The following is an 11,685-nucleotide window of genomic DNA, read 5'->3' as shown; positions in this document are numbered from 1 at the left end:
TACATGAAATGGAGTCCAACATAGCTTCTTAACGATCCTAACAAGGATCACTAACAAAGAAATGAAAAGAAAACTCGCGAGAATGATTATCATCATCATCATCATATGATTTCTAATGTACTTGACTAAGGTTGAGAATATTAGCTCAAATATTGGCTTCACTAATAGCATTTCAAAACACCATTCTTGTTTTTGCTCTTGACAAAGACCTCGATGAATAGACGGTGAGGACCATGAAAGTTTAGGTAATCGACAACGACTACAATGGATAATTTCATGCCAAAATGAGAAGTTTCAATCTGTGTACATTTTTTCCTCTTAGAATAACTAATGGCAATGGGAGGAAGACATCATTTTAATATCATCTTGATTTGATATCCTTTGTCTTTATTTTATCTGTCTTTTATTACAAGGATTATAATAAAAGCCAAGATAATATGGAATCAATAATGTTACAATTGTATAATATTGGGTGCTTATGCAAGTGTGGTCCTAGCTCTTATAATAGAAATCAATAATGGCATCATTGTATATCATTTGGTGCTTATGCAAGTAAATTTAACTATATGTCAATGAAGATATACATTGTGTCTGAACTTAATAACCTTTTTAGCATGGTTTTAACAGTTATAATTTCTTAAAATTAATTGATCACTCTACTAAACGTAGTTTCTTTTTTGATACTTTGATTTATGTGAATGCTCAGAATTATAATCCCAATCACGCATAGGGGTAAAGTTTTCGTACACACTATTAAGTAATTGAAATTAAGAAGAAAAATAAGAACTCGTGAATTCAGAGGCTTTGTTTTTCATAACTTCTTATTTATTGTACATCATTTAGAGGCATTGATATACCTAAATGGATTCAAGGACAACTTTAACTCCATCTTTGGGAGTCAAAAGGAAATTATCAGATGGATAATGCACATAATTAGGTGACAGAGTGAACTTATAACGCTGCAAAATCATCGACAAGGCAATCTTTGCTTCGTTGGTTGTGAAATTTTGACCAACACAAGTACGAGGTCCCAATCCGAAGGGAAAAAATGCTGCTGCATTGTTGTTAGTTGCTTTAGCTACCCCTTCTGCAAACCTCTCTGGTTTGAAGACGTGAACGTCTTCACCCCATATTCGAGGATCATGATGCAGTGCCAGTATTGACATGAAAATTGTCATGTTAGCTGGAAGAGTCATGCTCCCTAGTCTAACTTCTCTTTTAGCCTTCCTTGTCAAAGTAATAGCTGGAGGATACAATCTCATACATTCATTAAGTATCATGTTCATCTGCAACAAACGACAAAAGAATCCGTTGAAGATATAATAAAGTAAAGTGTGATAATCTCTCTGACAATTTAAAACTTTTAGACTATGTTGCTCGGACTCTCCAAATATATATTGCTGTACCTCTGTCAGATTCTCCAAAAATGCTCTACTTTTGGAGTATCCAACATGCACTCATCGACATGTTTTGAAGAGTCTGAGCAACATAGTTTTCGATGAGGGTGTTGCTTACTGTTTTTAGTCTTGCAATTGCATCAGAAGTTGTTTTTTCGAGGCCACAGAATGCAACAACTTCCTTTCTGGCTTTTTCTTGCCATTCGGGGTGAAGTGCTAAGAGAAAAACAGACCAGCCAAGTAAGCTTGTCGTTGTAAGATGACCAGCACCATACAATGCTTTGATCTCGTCGATCATTTGATCTAACGTGATACTCTTGTTCGTATCTGGTTCGTGCAAAAGCTTCAGAAGTTGCCCCAGGTAATCAGTCCCAAAATTTTCAAACATTCCATCTTTGCTCTTTTCTCTTTTCCTTATAAGCTCAAGAATGGAGTTCTTGATCCCTCTTTCAAGTTTCTCTGCTTCAATTTCATCATCTGTTCTTATTAGAATACTGCAAAATTGAAGAAATGAATAATTAAGAACGAGGCATAAACATCCTAACAAAATTCCATTAAATAGTATGCAGACTACCTGATTCCAGGAAATCTGACAGTGTAAACATTTTTTACAGTAATTGCAGTCAATTTTGCCACCATCTCGAAAATATGTTTGCCTTCCATGTAGCTGCTTCCAAATGCTGTCCTAGAAATTACTTCAGTTGTTAACAGTCTAAAATCCTTAAGCATATTGAACTCTTTTCCTTCGTGTTCTCTCCATCTTTCTAGCATCTTTTGAACACTTTCACTCATTTCTGGCACCATACGCTGTACATAATTTCATCCGTTCATTCCAAGATCAGTACGTTAACGTTTTAAAGACAAAATAGTGATATTGTTAAGCTCTTAAGTCTTACTTTCAGGCTTTCTGCATGGAAAGTGTGGTTGGCAAGTTTTCTTACTTTTCCCCATTTTTCACCTTCATTTGTTACAAGTGATTCCCCTAGTAGTTTTTTCGCATAGCCTTCCATGTCCATTTTCGGATAAGTGTCTTCTTTGTTGGACAATATTTCTTAGATCAGCTCTGGTTCAGTTACAAATAAGTATGGTTTTGAGCCATGCCAAGTGATGAAATTCCTCCCTGTCACCAAACAAACCAAACACAATGAACAATTAAACGATCAGTTTAAGTTCTATACAATAATGATGACGTAACTACACAAATGATTTTGTGCATACCATACATCCTTGTCCATGTGTAAACATGAGGTTGAATTCTTGGAAAAATGTCATGAGAAATATCCACCATAGGTTTATCCATAGTTTGGCATCTCATTAGGGATATATCTTTGGTATTTCCATGAGGAAAGCTATAAGAAGGACCTTTAATGCCCGGAGAGCTCATTTTATTTTGTGTTTGAAGTGGCATTAACCATACTAAGTAAACGAATTTTACGAGTGTCCATAGGAGATAGACGCAAAGGGTAGTGAAGAAGAAGACTAAGATAATTTTCCCTGTATCCATCTTTAGGTAGTTAGGTTTTGAGTTGCTGATGGCCATGTGTGGAAGACATCGTTTTAATATCATCTTGATTTGATATCTATTATCTTTTATTATAATAATATGGACTCAATAATGGTATATTATATTAGGTGCTTATGCAAGTGTGGTCCTAGCTATTATAATATGAAATCAATAATGCTATAATTGTATAGTATTTGGTGCTTTTGAGTATATTTAAAAGGTGAGGTTTTATCTTCAGTACAAGTGATCGAGATTAAGAAGAAAAATAAGAACTCGTGAATTCAGAAGCTTTATTTATTGTACATCATTTAGAGACATTGATATACCTAAATGGATTCAAGGACAACTTTAACTCCATCTTTGGGAGTCAAAAGGAAAATATCAGATGGATAATGCACATAATTAGGTGACAGAGTGAACTTATAACGCTGCAAAATCATCGATAAAGTAATCTTTGCTTCGTTGGTTGTGAAGTTCAGACCAACACAAGTACGAGGTCCCGATCCAAAGGGAAAGAATGCTGCTGCATTGTTGTTAGTTGCTTTAGCTACCCCTTCTGCAAACCTCTCTGGTTTGAAGACGTGAACGTCTTCACCCCATATTCGAGGATCATGATGCAGTGCCAGAATTGGCATGAAAATTGTCATGTTAGCTGGAAGAGTCATGCTCCCTAGTCTAACTTCGCGTTCAACTTTCCTTGTCACTGTAATAACTGGAGGATACAATCTCATACATTCATTAATTATCATATTCATCTGCAAGAAACGACAAAAAGAAACTGTTGGAGATATAATTAAGTAAATAAAAGTGTGATCTCACTAAGCAGGCAGAGGCCTTGTGTTCAAGTTTCACCACCATTCATTGTTAAAAAGAACTTCCACGTGCATGGCTCATGAAGAAGGAGCAGGCCGACACTTGAAGGGGCATGTTTAAGATATAATTAAGTAGATAAAAATGTACTCTCTCTAACAACGTAAGCACAATTCAAGTCTGAGAGTGTTGCTTACTGTTCTTAGTCTTGCAATTGCATCAGAAGTTGGATTTTCAAGGCCACAGAATGCAACAACTTCCTTTCTGGCTTTTTCTTGCCATTCGGGATGAAGTGCTAAGAGAAAAACAGACCAGCCAAGTAAGCTTGTCGTTGTAAGATGACCAGCACCATACAATGTCCTGACCTCGTCGATCATTTGATCTATTGTGATACTCTTGTTCGTGTCGGATTCATTCAAAAGCTTCATAAGTTGTCCTAGGTAATCATTCCCAAACTTTTCATACATTTCATCTTTGCCCTTTTCTCTTTTACTTACTAGCTCAAGAATGGAGTTCTTGATCCCTCTTTCAAGTTTCTCTGCTTCAATTTCATCATCTGTTCTTATAAGCCAACTGCAAAATCGGAGAAAACAAATAATTAAAAACGAGGCATAAACGTCCTAACGAAATTCCATTAAATAGTATGCAGACTACCTGATTCCAGGAAATCTGACAGTGTAAACATTCTTTACAGTAATTGCAGTCAATTTTGCCACCATCTCGAAAATATGTTTGCCTTCCATGTAGCTACTTCCAAATGCTGTCCTGGAAATTACTTCAGTTGTTAACAGCCCAAAATCCTTGAACACATCAAACTCTTTTCCTTCGTGTTCTTTCCATCTTTCTAGCATTTTCTGTACACTTTCACTCATTTCTGGTACCATACGCTGTGCATATTCCATCCGTTCATACTAAGATCAGTAATTTAAAATTTTAAAGACGAAATTACTGATATCGTAGTATTCCAAGTACTTACTTTCAGGCTTTCTGCATGGAAAGTGTGGTTGGCCAGTTTTCTTACTTTTACCCATTTTTCACCTTCATTTGTTATAAGTGCTTCCCCTAGTAGTTTCTTCGCATAGCCTTCCATATCCATTTTCGGATAAGTGTCTTCTTTGTTGGATAATATTTCTTTGATCAGCTCTGGTTCAGTGACAAATAAGTATGGTTTTGAGCCATGCCAAGTGAGGAAATTCCTCCCTGTCACCAAACAAACCAAACACAACGAGCAATGAAACGATCAATTTAAGTTCTATACACTGATGATGGCGTAATTACACAATCAGGTCACTTATAAGATAATTACAAACAATTACAAAGTCAGGATTATCACTAATATATAGAAATCAAGGGGATTCAACTATGTAATATAACAAAAAAACAACTTTAACCTGATATATACAACGTAATTCTTCAACAAAGGGAGTTCAGACCCCTTTGCACCCCTCTAGCTCCATTGTTAACTACATATAAAACTAGTACTTACCTGCTATCATAGATTAAGCTACACAGACAATACAAGAAATATTTACACGGACCTATATAACTTAAACCCATAAACGATTGATTTTCTTACCGTACATCCTTGTCCATGTGTGAACATGAGGTTGAATTCTTGAAAAAATGTCATGAGAAATATCCACCATAGGTTTGTCCATAGTTTGGCTTCTCATTAGTGAGATATCTTTGGTATTTCCATGAGGAAAACTATAAGAAGGGCCTTTAATTCCCTGAGAGCTCATTTTAATTTGTGTTTGAAGTGGCATCCACCATACTAAGTAAACGAATTTTACGAGTGTCCATAGGAGATAGAAGCAAAGGGTAGTGAAAAAGAAGAGTAAGATGAGTTTCCCTATATCCATCTTTAGGTAGTTTAAGTTATGATATGAGAAATGAGTGAAATGCATCATCTCTATTTAACTTTGAGATTAATTTAAACAAAGTTTTTTTGACAATGATGTGTAGGGAATATATATGATGGATATAAAGACAGATACATGTAGATTATAGTTTTGTCATTATCATATATAGTTTAGGTTTATTTGCTTTTAATAAAGAGTTAGGCTTACCAAACATGACATTTAGTTTAATTTTAGTTATACAAGTGACCTCCTTAGTTGTGTCATTAATGGAGAGGCAATTTTAAGACAGAAACTAAGAGGCATTTTTGAACCTTTTCCGTTTAGAGTTGTCTATATGTTTGCTAGAATTCAACAGGTTGAGAACAACAGTGAATGAATGAGTGTAGTTTTGAACCTTTTCCGTTTAGAGTTGCCTCCATATTTGCAAAATTCATTCAAAAACATTTTCGAAGACCAAAGCTGAGAGGTAAAAAGCCATCAAGAACTCATTTTATATAAGATTGGAACATCCTGAGAGCCACCTGAACCCTGAGAAAAGAAAATTACAACTAAACTTGGAAATAAAAACCTTTTCTGCATTTGAGTGCAGCTGTTCACATTTTCCTAAAAATATAATTATTTTCCTGAGAATAGACTACATTTATCACTGTCATAAAGTTGGTAAGTATTTTTCCTTCATTCGAGAAATAAGCTTAAGTTTCTCCTCAGCTTCAACTTGCTGTCGTATATTAGTTCCTGAAGATCTATCTCGGTGAAATTTCAGCAATGCAATTTTGTAAGCAACCCGAATCTGAAACAAGATTTTATTCTAAGTAACACTTAACAAAGATGGAAGATATTTACAGACTGAGCGTAAACAAACCTCATGACTAGTGCCATTACCAACAGTGATTCCCAATCCGTGCAACACTGAAGCCATATTCTGTAATTCCTAAAAAAGATTCATCTGTTAAAAGGCTGCAAAAGAACTGTGAAATAGACAACAGTCACGAGGCCAAATTATCATACCTTCTTTTGAGTTTCTCTCATTTCCTCCACGCGCTGCTTTTGTCTCTTCTCCATTTCTGATAAACGCATACTTTCAGCCTTCTTTCTTTTCAGCAAACGCAACTTCTTCTCTTCTTCTTCCTGAATAGATAAAAAGCACATCAGATAACAGTACATCTTCATACATACACAAATCTTACTCTCTTTTCGCTAATTTAACATAATCTTAATCTACAGCAATTGGTCAGCCAAAGTTACCATCACCTTGAGCAGTAATCTACCGTGGAGGTTGCAACAACATATGTAGAGAGCTACAGACATCGCGAAAGTCATGAGATACGGTAAAGCTACATGAAACCAGTGATTAATCCTTTCGAACCAATTCACAAGTTCCCTACATAAATTCTTCACTTGCAAACTAAAATTGTCAAGCCCCTGTATCAGTTGCCAACTGAAATCTAACAGCTTCGATAGCAGTTCCCCACCAAAATTTACTAACTTCGATAGCAGTTCCCCACCAAAATCATCTAGGTTTAGTATCAACTGCCAACCAAAACTTACCAGCTTCGGTAGCAATTTCACACCATAATCTACCAGGTTCAATAACAGTTGCCCGCCAAAATTTACCAGGTTCAATAGCAGTTTCCCAGCAATATCTACTAGATTCAGTATCAGTTGTCCAACAAAATTTATCGAATTCAGTAGCAGTTGCAAATTCATCATCAGTAACACTTGTCCACAACAATTTACCAGTTTAAGTAGTGTATGATATGAATGCATTGAGGAGTAACTGTTCTTCCATATTTAATTGACTAATTGTATAATTCATTTTATTGCTGAATTAATTCCCATGTCTTTTTGCCTTCAAAAATTTTCAGTTTTTCAATGTAGAATTGGGAAGCCAAACATCAACATATTTACAACTGGTATTAAATACAAACATATACCATAAGTCTGTTATTTCATTTTTTCATAGAAGTTGAAAAACCAAATTGAATTATTGGATTTCCAAAAGTTAAACTAAAACCTGAACTATTTTATGTTTTACTAATAATCTCTTTATGTTATTCTGATTGATGTTCAGTGGAAGTTTTAGTAATGTTATTTGTATTAATGTCCCTGAATCGACACATAAAAAGTTTCGAGGCAACGTAATAGTCATCGATGATAATGAAAGCAATGAGAGCTGTGTAGATCAAGGAGATCTTTGAATACAAAAAGGAAGTAGAGGAAGAATTGGCGTCTAGGCAAAAAGCATTGGCGATTCAGGTCTGTCATGTGTACTTCTTCCTAATAATTTTTGTACAAATGTGGTTTTTTTCTGTTTTGTTTTCTGTTTTCATTAGTCTGTAACCTGTTGTGAATGTCTTTTGATAAAATGTTCTCTACTTTTGATTCATTGAGTCGAGACTCGAGAGTCTATCAGAAATAATCTCTCTACCTTCACAAGGTAGGAGTACGTACACACTACTTGAATTTCCCCAGGGGAATCTATATGATGGATATAAAGACAGATGCATGTAGGTAACAGTTTTGTCATTATCATATACAGTTAAGATTTTTATTAGCTTTTAATAAAGAGTTAGGTTTACCAAACATGACATTTAATTAAATTTTAGTTGTACAAGTGACCTTTTTTTTAAATTACTAAAATTTAATTAAATACCATATAGTTGTGTAGTTAATGGAGAGGCAGTTTTAAGACTGAAACTAAAATTAGGGGCATATGTGATCAAATAGATGGAACAAGGACATTTTTGAACCATTTCTAATACACTAAGTGCATTTTTGAACCTTTTCCGTTTAGATTTGTCTTTATGCTTACATCAACAAAAACACGATGAAATGACAACTAAACCTGGAAATAAAACCCTCCTCTGCATTTGAGTGCAGCTGTTCACATTGAAATGTCTATACACAAAATTTCCATCCTAAAATATAATCATTTTCCTGTCATAAAGTTGGTAAGTATTTGTCCTTCATTCGAGAAATAAGCTTAAATTTCTCCTCAGCTTCAACTTGCTGTCGTATATCACATCCTGAAGATCTATCCGGGTGAAATTTCAGCAATGCTTTTCTGTATGCAACATGCACCTGAAACAAGAATTTATTCTAAGTAACACTTAACAAAGATGGAAGATATTTAGAGACTGATGTAAACAATTATTTATTTAGAGACGGAGTGTAAGCAAACCTCATGAATAGTGCCACCACCAACAGTGATTCCCAATCCACGCAGCAGTGAAGCCATATCATGGCATGTCATTTCAAGCATACTGAGTTCCTTTCCAACTTTGTCTCGTATCCTCTCCTTCAATTTCATATTCTCAACGTCCTAAAAAGATACATCAGCTGGTTTAAACAGTAGGAAAAATTCAAATAACACAGCATGGAATAGAGACACAAAGAAATATGAGAACTGAAGAGGCCAAGTTGTCATACCTTCTTTTTAGTTTCTCTCATTTCCTCCAAACGCTGCTTCTTTCTCTTCTCGAGTTCTAATAAACGATCACTTTCAGCCTTTTCTCTTTTTTGCAACTTCACCTTCTTTGCTTCTTCTTCCTGAGTATGTAAAAAGCACATTAGATAACAATACATCTTCGTACATACACAAATTGGCAAATATAGCTTTTCCTCTGTGGTTGTACTTTTTTATCAGAAATTCTAGAACTTCAATCTTAATCTACAGCAATTGTCCAACCAAAAACAAACCAAAACTCGTAACGTAACGCTCCCCTTATATTTTCACATTTAAGAAAGACACATGACATGAAAACAACATATTAATTACTACATGCAGCACATGATGTTTACTTCTATATCCATTACATTATAGCTATTAGCTAATGAGAGGAGAATTTTTCAAGTCCGTATAAGTAAACTACCAGTCCATTCCCTAACCAATGGTAGACTCTAACCCACTCCGACACAGTAAAAACATCTACTATATAAATAATTTTACTACAAAGTTACCATCACCTTGAGCAGTAATCTTCTTTGGCAGTAGCAATAATATACGAAGAGAGATATAAACAACGCGATAGTTATAAGATAGGGTAAAGCTACGTGAAACCAGTGATTGATCCTTTCAAACCAATTCACAAGTGCTTGCCCACAAAAATCCTCCAGTATCACTAATGCTTGCCTGCTGAATCTTTTCAGCGTAACTAGCACTTGCCAACCAAAATTCTTAACCGTCAGTAGCACTTGCCAAGTGAAAATTTTGAGCCACAATAACACTAGTCCACCAAAATTTACCAGTTTCATTAGCAGTTCCCCACCAAAATTTACCAGTTCCCGGCCTAAATTTACCAGGTTCAGTATCAGTTGCCAACAAATATTTAACAGCTTTGATAGCAATTGCTCACCAAAATTTACCACCTTCGGTATCAGTTCCCACCCAAAATCAACTAGATTCATCAGCAATCGCCCCGCAAAATTGACCAAATTCAGTAGCAATTCCCAACAAAAGTTTACCAGGTTCAGTATCAATCGCCCACCAAAGTTTACCAGGTTCAGTATCAATCGCCCACCAAAATTTACCAGTTTCGGTAGCCATTCCCCACCAAAATTCACCAGGTTCAGTAGCAGTTCCCCGCCAAAATCTACCAGGTACAATACCTGTTTTCCAGCAAAATTTACCAGTTTTGGTAACTGTTCCGCAACAAAATTTAATAGTTGCCCAGCAAGATCTACCAGGTTCAGTACCAGTTTTCCAGCAACATCTACCAGGTTCAGTATCAGTTGCCCAATAAAATTTAATACCTTCGGTAGCAATTCCGCCCCAAAATTTAGCAGTTCTCCACCAAAATTTACCAGGTTCAGTATCAACCCCAAAACAAAATTTAGTAGTTCTCCACCAAAATTTACCAGGTTCAGTATCAACCCCCAAACAAAATTTATCGAATTCAGTAGCAGTTGCCCAACAAAATTTATCACTTGTCCACAACCATTTATTACAAAATTTACCGATTTCATACTAACTACGTCAGGATCAAAAACTCGACTAGTGTGGAATTTAGCCAAACAAGACAGTGGACAATGACAAGAGTAAGTTGATGATAACAAAAATAAAGCTAATAAAGAACATAAAAATTTAAATGGTTCGATCTGTGTGTATGATATGAATGCATAATTTTTCCGCGTTTAGTTGACTATTCATGTTCCCCAATTCCCACGTCTAATTTGGCCTTCAAAATTGTTCACTTTTTCAATGTAGAATTTGAAAGTGAAAGGGACTGTCAATAAAGGCCGTGGCCATAATTATAAAAAGACTAATTTAACCTTTTTTTTCTTTCAAAATAAAACCAAAATCTTTATTACTACAATTTCTTAAACGTCTAAAAATATCTGTGAACATCCATTATTTAATGGACTTTATAATATGGGACCATTACAATCTAACTTCATCTTTTTTTAATTCTTCCTAGTTCATTCTTTTTTTATTCCTCTTTTTTCATCTTTTTCTGTAGTGATTTCTCTTTTCTTTTCCATTACGTGTAAAGCTAATTCTATTATACAAATTCTAATTCTATAAGATATTTTTCGATATAGTTTATCAATTATTTTCTAATTTTGAACTTGTAAAATAACATTTATTTATTTCTATTATATACAAATCATCCAATTCTAAAATAAAGCACATAAAAAAAATATTTGTTCATATCTAACTTCATAACACAAAATTTGTTGGAGATAGTTTTCTTTATTTTAATTTCTTGATAGTATATTTAATACACTATCATCAATATTAAAAAAATATATTATTTGATTATTTTTTCTTCACTAATATTCTCATTTGAATATCATATTTTTAAAAATAAAAAAAATAATTTTTATATGATATACTTTAAAGATTATTGTTTTCAGACAATAACAGATTTTTTTTTAAAATAAAGTTTATGCTTTTATGTGAAAAATATAGAAAGATAAATTTGGAAGTCAAAGGGACTGTCAACATTTTTACAAATATATATTTCAATTATTAAATATAATAATATATAAATAAGTCATCTATTTCATTATTTTTTTTGTTAATACAATTCTTTTTTCATAGAAATTGAATTATAGGATTTCCAAAAGTAAAACTAAAACCTGAATTATTTTATGTTTTACTAATAATCTC

General features: G+C 34.2%; 3 protein-coding genes and 1 pseudogene across 5 annotated transcripts; all 4 read right to left on the bottom strand.

Moving 5' to 3' along the window:
- Window positions 1-833: 833 nt before the first annotated feature.
- On the bottom strand, window positions 834-8,615 carry LOC125829891 (cytochrome P450 CYP749A22-like). 3 transcript variants are annotated; one of them, XM_049509111.1, is made up of 6 exons: window positions 5,288-5,597; window positions 4,688-4,911; window positions 4,366-4,598; window positions 3,909-4,284; window positions 3,228-3,656; window positions 834-857 (listed from the first exon to the last, which is right to left on the bottom strand). In XM_049509111.1, exons 1-5 carry the CDS (start codon window positions 5,571-5,573, stop codon window positions 3,228-3,230), a joined length of 1,548 nt encoding a protein of 515 aa, XP_049365068.1. In that variant the 5' UTR covers window positions 5,574-5,597; the 3' UTR covers window positions 834-857. The 3 variants fall into 3 exon arrangements, with proteins under 3 accessions (XP_049365068.1, XP_049365069.1, XP_049365067.1); XM_049509112.1 differs by lacking the exons at window positions 834-857; window positions 5,288-5,597 and adding an exon at window positions 8,419-8,615 and having other exon boundaries at window positions 3,166-3,656; XM_049509110.1 differs by lacking the exon at window positions 834-857 and having other exon boundaries at window positions 3,166-3,656.
- LOC125829671 (cytochrome P450 CYP749A22-like) lies at window positions 858-2,901 on the bottom strand (annotated as a pseudogene).
- LOC125829893 (uncharacterized) lies at window positions 6,223-6,722 on the bottom strand. The gene is made up of 3 exons (XM_049509113.1): window positions 6,582-6,722; window positions 6,436-6,504; window positions 6,223-6,363 (listed from the first exon to the last, which is right to left on the bottom strand). The coding sequence occupies exons 1-3, from the start codon at window positions 6,720-6,722 to the stop codon at window positions 6,223-6,225; spliced, it is 351 nt and encodes a 116-aa protein (XP_049365070.1).
- On the bottom strand, window positions 8,508-10,538 carry LOC125829670 (uncharacterized). Its single transcript, XM_049508860.1, has 4 exons — window positions 9,540-10,538; window positions 9,003-9,122; window positions 8,755-8,895; window positions 8,508-8,599 (listed from the first exon to the last, which is right to left on the bottom strand). Exons 1-4 carry the CDS (start codon window positions 10,536-10,538, stop codon window positions 8,540-8,542), a joined length of 1,320 nt encoding a protein of 439 aa, XP_049364817.1. The 3' UTR covers window positions 8,508-8,539.
- Window positions 10,539-11,685: the final 1,147 nt, after the last annotated feature.

Source organism: Solanum verrucosum, unplaced genomic scaffold, assembly GCF_900185275.1.
Source record: "Solanum verrucosum unplaced genomic scaffold, falcon-dt-bn FXZP01000008.1, whole genome shotgun sequence".
In the NCBI taxonomy this organism is placed as follows: Eukaryota; Viridiplantae; Streptophyta; class Magnoliopsida; order Solanales; family Solanaceae; genus Solanum; species Solanum verrucosum.
Note: the sequence above shows the minus strand (reverse complement) of the source record. Positions and strands in the feature narration are given on the sequence as shown.

What these genes read in the sequence shown, in the direction of transcription:
- LOC125829891 (XM_049509111.1), bottom strand. Translation starts at nt 5,573, where the DNA reads ATGGATATAGGGAAACTCATCTTACTCTTCTTTTTCACTACCCTTTGC. An exon ending in CACATGGACAAGGATGTACG is followed by an intron (nt 4,912 to 5,287) that starts GTAAGAAAATCA and finishes GTTTGGTGACAG; the next exon opens with GGAGGAATTTCCTCACTTGG. An exon ending in TCCATGCAGAAAGCCTGAAA is followed by an intron (nt 4,599 to 4,687) that starts GTAAGTACTTGG and finishes GAATATGCACAG; the next exon opens with CGTATGGTACCAGAAATGAG.
- LOC125829893 (XM_049509113.1), bottom strand. Translation starts at nt 6,722, where the DNA reads ATGTGCTTTTTATCTATTCAGGAAGAAGAAGAGAAGAAGTTGCGTTTG. An exon ending in TGAGAGAAACTCAAAAGAAG is followed by an intron (nt 6,505 to 6,581) that starts GTATGATAATTT and finishes AATCTTTTTTAG; the next exon opens with GAATTACAGAATATGGCTTC. An exon ending in GTAATGGCACTAGTCATGAG is followed by an intron (nt 6,364 to 6,435) that starts GTTTGTTTACGC and finishes ATCTTGTTTCAG; the next exon opens with ATTCGGGTTGCTTACAAAAT.
- LOC125829670 (XM_049508860.1), bottom strand. Translation starts at nt 10,538, where the DNA reads ATGAAATCGGTAAATTTTGTAATAAATGGTTGTGGACAAGTGATAAAT. An exon ending in AAAGAAGATTACTGCTCAAG is followed by an intron (nt 9,123 to 9,539) that starts GTGATGGTAACT and finishes TTACATACTCAG; the next exon opens with GAAGAAGAAGCAAAGAAGGT. An exon ending in TGAGAGAAACTAAAAAGAAG is followed by an intron (nt 8,896 to 9,002) that starts GTATGACAACTT and finishes GTATCTTTTTAG; the next exon opens with GACGTTGAGAATATGAAATT.